Source organism: Carassius auratus, chromosome 29 (genome assembly GCF_003368295.1).
Source record: "Carassius auratus strain Wakin chromosome 29, ASM336829v1, whole genome shotgun sequence".
Lineage (NCBI taxonomy): Eukaryota > Metazoa > Chordata > Actinopteri > Cypriniformes > Cyprinidae > Carassius > Carassius auratus.
In genome coordinates, this window is record NC_039271.1 from 18,114,077 (window position 1) to 18,130,797 (window position 16,721).

At 39.8% G+C, this 16,721-nt stretch overlaps 2 protein-coding genes across 4 annotated transcripts in view; one reads left to right on the forward strand and one right to left on the reverse strand.

Annotated features, from left to right (window-relative positions):
- Window positions 1-226: 226 nt before the first annotated feature.
- usp44 (ubiquitin specific peptidase 44) lies at window positions 227-6,908 on the forward strand. Its single transcript, XM_026209960.1, has 7 exons — window positions 227-339; window positions 2,123-2,384; window positions 2,528-3,796; window positions 4,702-4,897; window positions 5,397-5,505; window positions 5,588-5,793; window positions 5,973-6,908. The coding sequence occupies exons 2-7, from the start codon at window positions 2,208-2,210 to the stop codon at window positions 6,101-6,103; spliced, it is 2,088 nt and encodes a 695-aa protein (XP_026065745.1). The 5' UTR covers window positions 227-339; window positions 2,123-2,207; the 3' UTR covers window positions 6,104-6,908.
- A 1,082-nt stretch (window positions 6,909-7,990) lies between these two features.
- Window positions 7,991-16,721, reverse strand: part of vezt (vezatin, adherens junctions transmembrane protein) — a 15,658-nt gene continuing 6,927 nt past the window's right edge. For 2 of the 3 annotated variants that reach the window (XM_026209964.1, XM_026209962.1), the window contains 8 exons: window positions 16,551-16,721; window positions 15,555-15,704; window positions 15,318-15,465; window positions 14,502-14,830; window positions 14,153-14,346; window positions 12,073-12,167; window positions 10,670-10,874; window positions 7,991-9,955 (listed from right to left, as the gene is read on the reverse strand). The exon at window positions 16,551-16,721 is cut by the window's right edge and continues 111 nt beyond it. In XM_026209964.1, the coding sequence (XP_026065749.1) occupies window positions 9,477-9,955; window positions 10,670-10,874; window positions 12,073-12,167; window positions 14,153-14,346; window positions 14,502-14,830; window positions 15,318-15,465; window positions 15,555-15,704; window positions 16,551-16,721 (1,771 nt within the window). In that variant the 3' untranslated portion in view covers window positions 7,991-9,476. The remainder of the gene's footprint in view (window positions 9,956-10,669; window positions 10,875-12,072; window positions 12,168-14,152; window positions 14,347-14,501; window positions 14,831-15,317; window positions 15,466-15,554; window positions 15,705-16,550) is intronic. The other variant, XM_026209965.1, reaches the window with a different exon arrangement.

Consider the following 16,721-nt stretch of genomic DNA (forward strand, 5'->3'; position numbering starts at 1 on the left):
ATATACGGACTAGGATTAAGGAAAAAATGTAGAGAGATTAATTTATTTCCCATATTACGTGGAATTTTAGTTTTTTAATGCACTTTCGTTTCCGCAATAGTGAGATTTGAGATGGTGAAAGTGTTGCGGTGACTCCTACTAAACGTCATTCACCATCGACACTGTTTAAACTGTCTCACTCTCGTCAAATATTAAGATATATTTTAAGATAAAATATGTTTCGCGTCCCCTCTCTCGGGCGTGACGTCATGGAGGGACACTCCACGCGACAAGTGTAGACAAGATGGCGCGCGCTAATGTGCCACAGAAGTAACCAGCGCCAGCTTGACGAAGAATCAGGTGAGTGAAATACGGCTGATTTCAAACAGCTCCGATCTTGTCGCGTTCACTCCAGTGGCGGAAATCAATCACGATCGGTCTGTTTCAATCGCCCAGTACCTCAGCCTCAATCACTGCTGTGTGGTTTTAGCATTAGCGCACTAGCATCTTAACTTTCCTCTATGGCAAGCTGATTAGAGACACTAAACTAGCCGACACGCTCTGAGCTCAGACACTAACGTGCCTGGCTCTTTGAAACTGGATAGATGAAGGAGGAGGTTAGCATCTAGCATCATTCACCCTTCGCGCGCCTAAACACCTTCAAAGTCAAACTGATAGTTTTTAACTAGTTGAATGAGATTAACACGCTTGTCCATCCTCGGTTAATTATAGTCCCAGACTTGAATTCGAGTAAAACCATTAACGATAAACACAAGTCGTGGCTGTGCGTTAACAACTTCTACAAAGCCATTTACGATAGCAATGTGCTATTCGCGTATTTTGCCTTCTAAACAAGGCTAATGTCAACAAATGTGTATTTCTCGAAAAACTGCTAGTTTGTTTCTGTTAAACACACGTGGGGCCAGAGAAAGCGGGTGTTGTTGTTGTTTTTTTCTAGTGACACAGATAACCAGGCGTCTTTGGAGCCAAATAAGGGACATAGGTTTGCTTAAGCCGGGTTGTTTACATGCTAAGCTAATTACTTGCTGATGTTTACAGACTTTACATTGATGTGCTGGTTTACAGGTATTCTTTAAAAGCATCATGGTGCTGTCGTTTTTTGTGGACACAGCACCATGGTAATTGTGTAAAAACCTGGCAAGTAATGCCATGTAAATACTGTGGTACATCCATTTGGAGTGACGAATAAATACCATGTTATTTGAATGTGGTGGTTCAGTGTTGCGATGTGTCCATATGGTAATTACATTTGGTTATGTACAATGGTAGTGTCATGGTATTCCTTTTGATACAACTTTTTGTGTGTGTGATACTGTGCATGTACCTATATGTGTTTATATTGGACATACCATTAAACTCTTTGGCTTGCTTTGAAGTACATGAATACAGTAATCAACTCAGTATCATTTGTACTTCACCCTACCATGGTATTACAGTGTTGGAGAAGTACAGAGATTGTTTCACTCTTATTGTGTCTGTGTGTGATTCTTCCTCCTATAGTATTGGCTCAACCGTGTGCTTGCGCAATCGTTTTATGATGGCTGTTAAACTGCTGTCTTAATAATATATCCTCATGTACACTGTGTGTATGTCATTGTTCACCGTAAACAATGACACGTACACTACCGTTCAAAAGTTTGTGGTAAGACTTAAAAAAAATAAAAAATCAATAAGACAAGTCTCCGATGCTCACCAGTGCTGCATTTATTTGATAAAAACAGCATAAAATTATTGTGAAATATTATTACAAAGAACAGTTTTCTGTTTGAATGTATTTAAAAATGTAATTTATTACATTGGTGCAAATCTGAATTTCCAGCATCAATACTCCAGTCATCAGTGTCACATGATCCTTCAGAAATCATTCTCATATGCTGATTAGCATGTGGGAACCACAGCACATATTTGGTTTTCTTTGATGAATAGAAAGTTCAAACAAACGGCAGTTATTCGAATTGTTAAACAATATAAACGTCTGTAGTGTCACTTAAAAAAAAAGGCTTCTTTTTAAAATCATTCTTTTGAACAGTCTTATGACTAGTAATAATGTCACGAATGAAGCGTATGTCTACAAAAAGCCACAAATACATTCTCATCTGATCTATTTTTTGTCTTTCTGCAGATTACCCATCATGCCTTGGGAGGAGCTGGTTTCACTGCTGGCTGGCGTCCCAATGGTGATGTGAAGAGGGCGGTGACTGACTGTGATGGACAGGTGTAAGCACGTGGGTCGCTTAAGGCTCGCGCAGGACCACTCGATCCTGAACCCGCAGAAATGGCACTGTGTGGACTGCAACACCACCGAGTCGGTGTGGGCATGTCTCAGCTGTTCGCATGTAGCGTGTGGACGCTACATAGAAGAACATGCGCTTCAGCACTTTAAGGCATGTTTAATTGAGGAATCATCTTGAAATTACACTCTTCAGATTTAGATAAAAACATGTGAATATCTATAAAAAGTGATTTATCCTATTGTCAAACTGACTATTTCTTCGGTGTTTTATATTCACACTTTACTCTTTCGTAGGAGCAGCACCACCCACTGGCCCTGGAGGTGAATGAACTGTATGTATACTGCTACTTATGCGATGACTACGTGCTGAACGATAATGCGACGGGTGACTTGAAGCTGCTGCGTAGCACGCTAAGTGCCATTAAGAGCCAGTGCTATGAAGTCACTACGCGCAGTGGCCGCACTTTGCGCTCGTCCTCCGCCGCAGGAGACCAGTTGTCGCCTAGCACGCAGGAGCTGCAGTTGCGCGACGAGGACCGCATGTTCACGGCGCTGTGGCACCGCCGTCGTGCCCTGATCGGCCGTGTGTTCCACTTGTGGTTTGCACAGACGGAAAGGGGGAGGAAGCAGTTGGAGGAGGAGCGGCAACAGGAGGAAGAGGAGGAGAGGAAGCGGGAGGCACGGGAAAGAAGGCGGCAACTCAAACGGCAACTCAAGGAGGAGCTAGAAAGTGCTCCTCCAAGGAAGAGCCATCGCATTCATCGGCAGAGCCTAAAGACAGCTTCTGCGAATGCTACGCCAATTTCAGCCAAAAGCATCAAACCTGTGAGGCGTAGGTCTGCTCCTGCTCGCGTGTCTGCCCCTATTTCACGAACTCCTAAAGCGAGAACGCCTCAACAGAGGCCCCGTCCACCACCCAAGGCAAAAAGGCCCCGGGCCCCACCTCCTAAAACGGGTGATTCACCCATTAAACGACGACCCACTGTAACTCCAGGAGTGACGGGTTTGCGCAACCTTGGCAATACTTGCTACATGAACTCGATATTGCAGGTTCTGAGTCACTTGCATGTTTTCCGGGAGTGTTTTCTGAGGCTGGATCTGAACCAAGCACTGGAGCTGCTAGCCTCTGCGGTCAGCCACAAGTTAGGACTCTCTACTCAGCGTGTGACCCAGCCCAAAGGCTTCAACCAGGGGTCAGGGCTCAGCGGAGGGGCCTCCCGTTCGCGCAACATGGAGCTCATACAACCCAAGGAGCCCAGCTCCAAACACATCTCGCTTTGTCACGAGTTACACACATTGTTCCAGGTGATGTGGTCAGGCAAGTGGGCGCTGGTGTCTCCGTTTGCAATGCTGCACTCCGTGTGGCAGCTGATCCCGGCGTTCCGGGGTTATGCGCAGCAGGATGCGCAGGAATTTCTTTGCGAACTCTTAGATAAAGTACAGCATGAGCTGGAAGGGACCAGAACGCTAACACCTGCCACTGTTCCGGCTAATCAGAGACACCTTATCAAACAGGTGCTCAGCGTGGTCAACACAATCTTTCACGGCCAGCTCCTCAGTCAGGTGATGAGTTTGCATGCACACACACAATGACATTAGCTGATTATCATGTAAACATTAGGCCATCAACGAACTCTATGAAAGTACACAGGCTTGGCCAGTGGATTACAAGGGTGCAGTCCTGTTGTACGTACTTCACAAATATCATTGCATTGTTGTGGCGGTAACAAACCTCCAAACTCAAGGGAGTGATTACATTCAAATGTCAGCATTACCTTAAATCTGTTGTTCTGACTTCTCTATAGTTATCCTAAAAGGCCCTGTCCCAAACGGTGTACCTGTGAATTCTACAAGACCGTAGGGCAGGGGTGTCTACTTCTGCTCCTGAAGGGCCAAAGGCCTGCAGAGATTAACGTGCTCCAAATCACCCGCCTGAAAATTCTGGTTTGGGTGTTTTATTTGGGGTAGGAGATCAAATCTTCAGGACAGGGGGCCTCCGGAAGTAGAATTGGACACCACTAGCATAGGGGTGCCCCATTTGACATTTCTAGGTTTCATAAGGATGCTCAGAAGTGTCACCCTTTGAAGCTGCTATAGGTCATCGATGTGCACTTTTGTGAAGCCCAGTGCAGGCTCGGCAAAAGTGCACATGAACAATGATTACTCAAAAGTCTACAGGAAATTATGAAGGTCAGCAAGGGATTAGGGTGGCATTTGGGACATGGCCCAAAAAAATTGACAGCAGAACAATGCTGACACTGGATGTTGCATTCTCAGTGTTGCCACAAGGGGTGCTGTATTGGGTATTACAGTGCCTTTGTGCCAACACCGTAAAAGCCATGTCCTTGCATTCTGAACACATTTCACATGCTTCTGCATATGCAGGGTTGAATACATTTGCATTCACATTATTTAGTAGAGTTTTTTTTTTTTTTTCTTAACCACTTTTCTCTTCATATACCTGTTAGGTGAGGTGTTTAGCCTGTGATCATCGCTCAAACACAATAGAGCCCTTCTGGGATCTTTCTTTGGAATTTCCGGAACGTTACCACTGCAACAGTAAGGATACCGCACCAGTTCCATGTGGGTTGACCGAGATGCTGGCCAAGTTTACAGAAACCGAGGCTTTGGAGGGAGCGATATATGCTTGCGACCACTGCAACAGTGAGTTGGAAACACAATAACATGCAATAACACGGTTCGAAAACCTCTGGGATAGTAAATAGTCTGGAGTTTGAAGGGGATATCATGGCACTCATAGGTGAAGTGTGTTGTTTCTGCACAGGTAGTGACCAGTAAATGTTTTTTTCCTCAAGCACTGTTACTACCCAGTGCCCGTCTTTTGATTGGCCAGAAAAAAAAACAATAACCACGAAACTCACCTCATTTGCTGAGCCTGAAGTTGTTTATCAAGCTGCTCAAACAAAAAGAGGAATATTTTGAAAGCGTCACAGTGTTTACACTCTTCAGGATATTAACACTTTAATGTCTGATATACAGTTGTCTAAACATTAACATGGGTTAAAAGAAAGCAATACCAAATCAGAAGAGCACACCTTACTTTTAAGTTTTACCTCAAAGCTTCAAAGCTCCTCCAGAGGAGTTAATCCCACACTTTAAAAATGCTTTGATGCACTGACGTTTTCATTTGGCTCTCTTTAAGGCAAACAACGGCGATTCTGTTCAAAGCAGGTGGTCTTGACCGAAGCTCAAAAACAGCTGATGGTTCACAAACTGCCTCATGTTCTCAGACTGCACCTCAAACGCTTCAGGTATCCACACGTTTACATGACCTTGAACGGCTTGAGCTTGCTGTTATCATCCAAATGTGAATGCGTGCGTGTGTATGTCTAGGTGGTCTGGGCGGAACCACAGGGAGAAGATTGGCGTCCACGTTCAGTTTGAGCAGGAGCTGAACATGGAGCCGTACTGCTGCAAAGACTCCAGTAACGTCCCACACCCTCAACACTTCCTCTACCAACTCTCTGCCGTCGTCATGCATCATGGGAAGGGATTTGGCTCTGGCCACTACACTGCCTTTTGTTATAATACAGAAGGAGGTAAAACGTTCTTCTTCTCATCTGCAACGTCTGAATATCCCAGTCTGTCAATCAGTTTTGAATGCAGTAGATACATTTTTAGAAGAAAAAATTGCGGTATTTTTGTGGGATTTGTGTAAGGATACCAGAAGAGGGCATGACGTTACTATCGTAAACCACATTATCTTCTGTCTTTTCAGGGTTTTGGGTGCACTGTAACGACTCCAAACTGAGTGTGTGTGCCGTGGAGGAAGTGTGTAAGGCCCAGGCCTACATTCTCTTCTACACACAGAGAAACTCTCAGGACAAAAGCAAAGCCGGTGACCTCTGACCCCTTCTAAATACCCGGTCAACCACAAAGACTGTTTGTTTTGTACATTGTTAATATAGTTTTGAGACTGTTAGCGTTTCTACTTTTCTAGTGTACAGCAAATGTGGAGTGTATGTTTTTGTCACGCACACTTATGCCTTACAGTTTTACAACTGACAGATTTTGGTAGGAGACATTCTTGCAGTGAGTTTAGCATTGGTTTGTGCGCGCGTGTACGAAGAGAGCGACGCATTACTGCCACTCTCGCCCCGATTGTTTTCCACACACCAAAGTTGAGTTGTGAATGTGTAACGAGCCTGAAATGTTTGTAGCGTCAGTTTGAAAGAAGGTGTAAGAAACGGATGTTTTTGTTTTTCTTTTCATATCACGAGTGTTTTAATATCTTCAACCAGATTTTTAAAGTGCTCTGCCAAGTCAGATGTTGAGACTTTTAAACAAGACTCGATTCAGGAATCTTTCTGTCAACTTATCAGAATTGTAGCTTTATACCTGGTATTTGGGTAGACACATTATTTTTCCCATTTTACAGGAAAATGTACAAGACTTTTTCACCAGCAAAAGCCAATGTTTTGTCCCGTCTGTGTTTGGCGTTAAAGACTGTTCTCTGTAGTTTGTTCACTTTATTGGATGTTGGTGTAATTTACACACTCGCTTGGATATCATACGTTTCTGCATCTCTTTTGTTTAAATCCATTTTCCTCCTCTGCTTTCTAGCAGGTATAGATGTAAAACTATGCAAATTGTTACCTCAATTCATAAAGAAATTTACCTCAATAAAAGGAGATTATTTTTTCATTTTTCTAAACAACTTGTCAGTGGTTTTCTTTATGGTTTTAAAGATTCGTAACTGTGGGGAAATTACATTTATGAAATGTGCATGTCTCTTGATATAATATTTCTAACAACTGAAAAAAAGCGTACATTTATAAAACAGTAGCAGAATCAAGTTCTCGTCTGTAAACAATTTTTATATAATTGTTGCATTAAATGTGTAAATCGTTTATAAAACTGTCGTGTAAACTGCTGCATTGTACTAAGGTGTATAAAATGCTTGCAAAACATAAAAACACTCATGCGTAAATTGCAGCATATAATATTGAGAAAATCTGTATAGCAGCATTGTGCCAAATGTAAAATGTTAAAATTAAGTACAATGCATAAATTATTAATAAACCATTCTTACGTAGTTGTCTCCTTCAATGCACAAATAGTCGCGGAATTACAAGCATCCTACTCTGTTTTCAAACAGACTATGATCCTACGAAAAACCTCATGAATGTTAATTAGATCATGGTGACGCTGCTGTTTCGTGCGTCCTGAAAAATAATTAATATTTAGAACGTTCCTTCGCTATAACGTAAACGCTGGTTGGCCAACTGACTAATGCGTCCTGCTTCTTAGCCAATCAGATAGACCCAATGGGCAAACGTCAATTTATATAATAAATGTTCATAAATAACACCTTCTAGTGGGGTTTATAACGTAGCCAGAGCCGTTCTGAACGTAGTGAGAGGAATATTAAAAGGACAGTTCACCTAAAAATGTAAAGTAACGTTACTCCATAATTAACTCAGCCTCAAAGCATCCTAGGTGCATAATATTATTTTCTACTTTCAGACAAATCCAATCGGATTTGTATTTAAAAATGGCTTTTCCCAGCTTTATGGCAGTGAATGGGATTTTTTTTTTTTAAAGTCCGAAAGAATTTCAATAAAGCGCATCTATCCATCATTAATAGTGTCCCACACGGTTCATATTTATTATTTAATAAAATATAAAAATGTAGTTTGTTATATATTATAAATCATTTATATGATATATTTAAACTTTAATATATATTTAAAATAAAGAAAAAACATAATTGTTGTAGTTATAATTACTATATTGTCCAGTAGATGGCAGAAACTTTCCTTTAATGACGTGTTTCCTAGTAGCACATTGTGTGTGCTCACCTCACAGAAGACAAACACAAATATGTACACATACTTTACTTCACAAATGAAATGCAAGATTGCTGCTTTTGTACTGAGGAAAAAACTTGAACCTTCAGAAAAGGCAAACCTGGTGTTGAATGAGGACAAATACACAGAGACAGTCTCTACCATGGCCAAGACAATTGTGAGAGAGTCATGCATATGCATTGAGGAAATTAAATGAGAATGTTAGACATAAAAACATCATACAGTTCACACACAAACACTGTTATATCGAGGATTTTGCTCTCTGGTTTTATCAACATTCATAAAGTCTCATTGTAACATTCGTGTGTAGTGCACAAGTCCTTACATGGGAACATTGTTTAAGGCAAGTTTAACTGTAGCTTAGTACCTTTTCCACAGTGTTAAGTTAAAAGAGGGTTTCAGTATTATTTGAGAAAATCTTAAAATCTGTATTTTTTTACTTTAATAAGGACCTGATAATTTGTGGTTTAAACCACTTTTTTTTATATATGCTAAAAAAAAAAAAAATAATAATAATAATAATAAAATCTAGAGATAAAATCCAATCCCAATGTCATTTTCAGGCAGTTTGAAAGCCTGAAACTGGTGACAAGTATGTTTTAAAAATAACTTTCAAGCAGTAACCTCGGCACGGCGGTGAAACAGCTGCGCCTGAAAAGAAACGCTCAGAAATGAAATCAGGGCAGCTATTTATTTCCCTAAAGATCGACCTCACAAAAACATACGAAACAGAGGCGTCACTGCAGGACAGATGCTGTCTTTTTTTAGGACGACATGCCAGCTGCGATCCAGTGGGACACAAGTATTAACTTTGCCGCTTCTCTTGTAATTAATGAGATGAATTGCATGCGTGGGTCATATTTCACCCCAAAATACAAATCTTCGTAGACAAAAGGAAGCCTGTTTTTGGTATGATTAATGTTATAATGGTTTCATATTATAATAGATGATAATAGTAATAAAAAAAATGTTAAAATATTGCACTGTTTTGATTTTGCTCAGAAAACAGCAGCACGCAAAGCAATTTCATCGAATTGAGGTCAAATATGACTCTGACATGTTCTTCTTGGGCTTTATGAGACATACCCTTTTTATGCATTTAAGAGCTTGTTTTGGTTCTGTGTAGGACTTCTGTTACTGGGACATGTAGTTTTGCAGTTTGTGTTTGTGTGTGAATGTTTAGGTTTTGGTCTGTTATTTAGTGTACTAGCATGTGCCAGTCTGTACCTGAGGCCTGTCACGAGGAGGGATGTCACATGAAACAACAATTCCCCAAACACAAATATACGCACTTTTAAAGAGCAAAACCAAAACACACATTCACACACACCAGCTACATCTAATGATGTCTGTGACCTGAAATCAAGCCTGATAAATACAACCAAGAGGACGAGAATAAATATCTTGCCGTTTCAGTCCTCCTCAGGTTCCCTGGTCTGCAGTGATGTCACTTCCTCTTCCTCCGAGGAGTCCCCGTAGGTGCATTCCTGTATGTGTGTGAACGTATGCGAGCGCGCTGCTACCTGGGCGGCCAGGGCGGAGCTGAAACTGATCGCTTCTGAGCCATGCAGTTCTGTCAGTCTGTCAATCACAGAGAGGGCGGGCACTCTGGGCGGGAGTGGGTGTGTCCCATGGTGTCCGTCACCTATAAGCCCGTCTGATTGGAAGAGCTGTGTTTCCTCCACAGTCTCCTCACTGGTATCTTTAGTTACATCAGAACCTCCACAGCAAAACTCTTTCTCTCTTTCCGCCCCACTCAGAATCTCAGCCAGCTCCTCTCCTTGCTGGGACACATGGTTGTCTGTGGTAGTCATGGACTCTGCCGAAAGATGCCCTTCGTAAGAGTTTGTGTCCGTTTTTGATGTGTCCTCAGCAAATTGAGCCAGGGCAGCTAGAATGAAAAAAAATAAATAAATAAATAAATAAATAAATAAATAAATATATATATAAATATATATATATATTTTTTTTGTACCTACTTTAAATGTAGATTTTATTTTTTAAGTTACAGTCTATCCATATGATTAAGCAAGTTTGCAACAAAAGCTATGCTAACTCGTGTTTGTTTTAAATAGAATGAATCCAGCAAGATTTACGATACGTTTTCTCTCGCTAACATTTTAGATCATCGAAGTGAATGAAGCTGAAAACAAATAAAATCAAAAAATAACAAATGGAAAATGTTGCCTGAAATAAATGTTTGGTTGAAGTACTAAAACAGAAATAAAATAAATCTAAAGAAAAAACTATATATATATATATATATATATATATATATATATATATATATATATATATATATATATAAGATAAAAGCACACTTACTAAAATAAATAAAATAAAAGCCAATTCAAAATCTTAATAAACATTATATATATAATCCTAATACAACACTGTTGAAAACATTAAGTACATGTTTTTCTGCTGTAAAAACCAGTTTAGCCAGTTTTTTGGTATGAATTTTCTGAACTGATTAGCATTATTTTGAGATAAATATACACATCTCACCTATTTCATTATATCATAGTCGATATTCTGTTTTATGAACTCACTTCAACTCTGTTACAGGAAGTAAGCAGCGAGAGTGTGTTTGTGCATGTAGTACCCTGATCACTGAACAGCAGAAGCTTGCGCTTGTCTCTCTCTCCATCTGACGTCCGGATGCCCAGGACAGACTTCAGCTCCAGTAAAACACGTCTGGACTCCTCACGTTCCCGCCGCTGGAGCTCCTGTTCCCACGGCGAGAGCAGGTCTGTGACCCCCCTCCACTCCGTCTCTGAGTCCGAGTCCGAGACGTATGCCTCCAGCTCCTGGCCAAGGAGAGCATCTTGTTAAATCACAAATAACTCATGAGTATCTCTATATCTGCTAATAACAACACTGATATCTCGACAGTTTGTTTTGCTTTGTTCCACAATCTACATCTATGAAATTCTGAAGTTCTTTCTGAAATATAAAGGGGGATTCGGTTTTTTGATGGCAACAATAACAAGCACTACACTAACAAACGATAAACAAGTGAACCAGAAATGGTGTTATTATTATGGTGTGAACTGAGTGTTTCTTGTTTGTCATTACAAAACGTAATACTTGTAAAATCAATGATGAATAATAATTTAATTAATTAGTCTAGTTTAAAACGCATGTGCCTAAAATGTCAGTAAAATATCACGTAGCATAAGTATATATTAAAAAAAAATACATATACACACACACACACATACATATATATACATATATATATATATATATTTTTTTTTTTTTTTTTTTTTTTTCTTACATTTTTGTCAGTACATACTTCCAATAAATATCCATGATTTTATTCATTTTTTTAAGTTATTTTATTCAGGTTGTATTTAAGCAAGTTTTTTTAAAGGAAACTTTTTTTTTGGTCTTATATATATACCAGTATATATATTTGTTTATTTTATTTTTTATTTTTTTATTATTATTATATATATATTTTTTTATCATTAAACCACTTGACATTCTTCTGAACCAATGTCGCTTTATCATAAAAAGCTCAAATTATATTCCAAGACACTTGACTTTGACACAAAATCATGAGGGTCTTCATGGGTCCTCTGTGTGATTTGTATTTTCTGAATGTTTCTGTATTATAAAAGTTTTCCCAAATATTAATAAGCAGCATTATTAAAATGTATTACAATTATTTATCTAAAAATAAAAACGAAAGATTAAAATCCCTTTGAAGAATGTATTTAATTTGAGGAGATTTTGTTTCATTACGATGCACAGCTAGATCAGCAACAACAACAAAAGCTATTAATATGTTATATAAAACAACTATAGAAATGTATTCAGGTCTGCTAAATGATTAAATGTGAATTGTATGAATGGCCTTTTTGAAATCAATTAATGAGCATCATGTCATTGACCCACATCAACTCGAAGTATTAGCAGTAATAATGAATCTCAACTTAACAAACACCTCTAATACTACAGATGCTAATCCTTCTCTCATGCTTGAAAGTCCACTCACAGTACCTGTTCCTCTGGGACGGGGTCTCTGTCCTGTATGCTTGTAATGGGGGCAGGAGGAGGGGGATCTGGGGCGGTTTCCTCTGGCTGATCTGAACTCTCTGTGGAACACACAAACACACAGGATCCTGTTAATGAGCGTCTCCTTCCAACACATGACAACGATCCCATTCAGTTTCTAGATCTCACACACTCAAATCTATGGAAATCGAATCGCATTGTTATTATTATGGCCGAAAACAGACAAAATGGCAAAATTTTGATTTACACTAGTTTGATTGAGGAAATAAAAAGGAATTTAAAAAGACATAATTTGTCTAAAATAAAACCTGCTACGGAAAACATTTCCAAATTTGCGGTTTAAATTAGAGCACTGATGCCAGTAAGAAAGTCTTACACGTTTCAAATCTTCGGCATAAACTAAAAACAAATAAACATCTAATACTGGCATATAAGAATAAAGTATAAAATCAAAGAATCAACTAATGGCTTTTATTAGATCATATTAATATTATACATAAATATTTGGATGTGAATTCCTGGATCTTGCGCTAGTAGTATTGAAGTTATTCCATTATAAATAGCTGCTGTGCTGTACAGAAGTGCAAAAATACATCAAACAACTGCATAGCTGAACTTTGACCTTCCTACATGAAAACCCCCAGCCTCGAGGAGCGTGCTCATGTGACGCTGGGAATCACACGACCATCGACTTCACCAACGGTGCACACTGTGACCTAATTCTGTAAAGGACGTCACCCACCACATCCCAGCTCTGTCTTTTCTTACCCCCCTACTTCCCTAAAGCTTCCGAAAATAACTGAAGGGAGGGAAATCAGTCGAATAGGGAACTCTAAAAATATACACAGTTAGCACAGAAATACACAAAGGCTGACGCACCTATTATATGGTGAGGGCATTATTTAGAAAGCTCATATATGGTTACACTGCAGTGTGGCAAAGCTCTCTGTAATACTTGATTTTGATTGGCAATTGACTGCAGTAAATCCCTTATAATATCCTTTCTATTGTCTTATGGATCATTTTGTTTTATCCATTTATGGTACCAGGATTTGTAATGTTTCTGGAAGAAGTCTCTTATTGCTCACCAAGGCGGAGCGAGATTGTGAATTTTACATTTTAAAGGGATACTCCACCCCAAAAGGAACATTTTGCCGTTAATCACTTACCCCTGTGTCGTTCCAAATCCGTAAAAGCTTTGTTCGTCTTCAGTACATAATTTAAGATATTATGGATGAAAAGCGGGAAGCTTGAGACTGTCCCATACACCGCCAAGCAATAAAAAAAAAAAAAAAAAAAACTTTGTTCAACAATTCCACAAGGATGCCTTGCTTCTATGTGGATTTATGCTTTGATTTGAAAGAAAACAGCACATCCTTGTGGCACGGCTGACAGAGAAGAGCGTAGGCAATTCGAGTGACGTGGAGAGACTGTTGACAAAGAAATAATTGAATAAAGTAATTATTTTTGTTTTCTTCGCTTACAAACAGTATTTTCTCGTCGCTTCATAACCGTACAGTTGAAACACTGATGGCAGACGGATTATTCTGACGACGTCTTTCATACTTTTCTGGACCTTGAAAGTGTTACTTACATGCCAGTCTATGGGACAGTCACAAGCCTCCCGGTTTTCATCTAAAATTTCTTAAATTACGTTCCGAAGACGAACAAAGCTTTTATGGCTTTGGAACGACATGAGCCCCTTTCACACTGCCATTCCGGCAAATACAAGGGTAAAGTTTTCCTGCAATTGTTCCCGGGTCGCTAGATTTGGCACTTTCACACTGCCAGTGATGACCCGGTATATGTGCGTGCTTTCACACACAACCCGTAAAGATCCCGTAACGACACTTGACATCAGGGCGTGACGTGTAATGTACGAGTCGAAAACGTTAGCCACGTTATACTTTCACTGAAGCAAGCAAACGATCTCGGCGTCAGCGCGGAAAGTGAGGAACTAACTGATCTCTGCTTTATTAAAGTTTGCACATATGTTTTCGTCGCGGACGTTGATCTTCCTTTAAAACAGCCGGTGAAAGAGTCGCGTGAGAGCATGACCTCTGACCTGGGCAGCTGGAGACTCGGCGCAGCATGCGGTCGACCTGCGCGAGCGTGTCGTCCCAGCAGCAGGTGCTGGCCTGCATGTGAGGCTGCAGCAGCTGCAGACGCTCCTTCAGCTCCTGATATCCCGTACACGTCGTTTCCTCCGTCTCCTGAGCCACCATTAACTTCTCCAGATCGTCCTCAAGAATTATGACCCTATGAGAGAAAAAACAAAAAAACTTAGTTTATTCTATAGAAAAGTGTGTTATACTGGGATTGTGTTTTGTTTTTTAGGAAATTTCTGCAAAGCTTTGTCATTTTAAGTAACACATAAATTAAACTAACAACAATAAACACTAAGCCGTACATACTCGTTTAAGAGTGTTTTCAGGTGAAGTTGTAAACTGCGGACAGACGTGTGCAGGGAATTGAGCTCTCTACACTTCTGCTGAGCGCGTCCATTTCTTTCTGCGGACAGTGAATGGCGCTGCGTCTCAAAGTAGCGATGGAAATCATAGCTGCGCTGGAGATCGCAGAGGCAAGTGGCCAGGGTGCGATGGAGAGAGTCAGTAATCAACGGGACGCTGCTGTACGTGACAGGGCTGGGCCTGGAGTCTAGCTCCTCCCTCCCCAGAGACAACAGCAGAGCAAACCGTCGGAAAAACTCAGAGCTCTGCCCGACCCACAACTGGAACAACATCTGCAAAACAATCAATGTTTGATGAAGGGAATGATGTGCATTTATGTCAACAACAGGCTGGGCAATATATTGAATATTTACAGTAGAGTCACAATGATTATGTCAATGCTATAAAAAATAAAGAATGTTGTTTATTTGACCAGTAAGTGTGGAATAGTGCCTTTCCTTGTGTCTTGACTCAAAAATAACAGGAAAGGGCTACGGATTGTGAAGTATGATTGTCTTTCTGTCTTTCAAATGGTCAAATTCAACGATTTAATCCAAATAATTAAACCATTTATTTGCATCGTCACTGGAAAACTTTCACAGAAGTCCCTGCATTCATTTCATGAGCTTTCAAGTTTTCATGAAAAATTATGGTAAATACTGGTATTAACTAAAATGTATTTAAAATATACAAATACATTTGATATACTGTGTGTGTTTATAAATGTATATATATATATATATATCGTCCAGGCCTAATCAACAGTGTAAGTTTCTGTACCTTGAGTGAAGGCAGACTGTAATCATTGGTCAGTTCTTGCGCCTGCTCTTCAGAGAGATGCTCCACACCCAGACCGAGCCCAAGCTCTCTGATTGGCACGGTGGACACGTAGTTTGTGACATTGTCGATCTCTGAGTTCAGCGGAAATGTAAAACACAGTCAAGAACTCAACTAGGTGAATGAAATGGCCGGAAATCACATTGTAAAAGTAAAACTGCTGCGGTTGGATGAGGATATGACTTGAGCATGACACATGTGGCGAGGCGGGAGGCACGGAACGCGCAGCGAAGACTCTGATAGGCCGCCTTCCGTAGACCAATCAGCTGCTGGCTGCGAAGCTGCCCCGCCCTGTTAAAGGGACAGGCGCCACTCACCCTGTCGAGTAAACTTGACAAGTGAAATGTGATCCGACTGTGCAGACGTCCGAAAACCATCAGGGCAGACACACATCACAAACAACAGAAATAATACTACTAGACACTATGTTACAACTTAACACATGAAACCCAAAAATTACATAAATTATGCACGGGAGTTCAAAAGTTTGGGTCAGTAAGATGTTAGATATTTAAATTGTAATTTATAGCTGAATTTCCAGCATCATTAGTATCACATGATCCTTCAGAAATCATTCTAATATGCTGATTTGCTGCTCAAGAAACATTTACAATTGTTATCAATGTTTTTTTTTTTTTTTTTTTGTAATCAAACTACACTATTTTAAAGATTTAGAACATAATTTATTCAAAATAGATTTTTTTGAAACTGCAAAATCTTCACTTTAATTTTTTTTAATCAATTTAATGCATCCTTGATGGATAAAAGATAGCAATAAATCAATTGTAATAAATAAGTAATAAATCTCACTGGCCATAAACATTTGAACAGCAATATTGCTAATAATAATTACACTTTCTGGATTTAGTGAAAGACAAATTACACTCAACATGCAACATTACGTATTTAGGGAAAAACAGTCAAACTCTGAAAAATTACAAACTCAGAATTCAGAGGGGAAAATATGAAATTGCGAGATGTAAACTAGCAATAACAAGTTCATAAATAACAAGGGAGAGACACAAACGTGCACTTCTGAGAAAAAAAGTTTTAATTTGAAGTTAGAATCTTGAGTTTTGAGATTAGAATTATGAGATATGAAGTCATATTTCTTTTTCATTCTGTGGCAGAGAAACATAAAATAAGGGGTCTGTGTGTGTGTGTGGTGACACTTACAGGGTGAATCCTCGTGAGATGACTTCTGTCTCCTGTATGAGTCGCAGTGATTTGCGAGACAGACTGGTCAGCGCTCGGCTGTTGTTCACCAAACCCTCCAGCTGGAGAGCCAAAGACTGGAGGCGACGCTGAAGAACGGCCTTGCGCCACAGAGACAGACCACGACACACA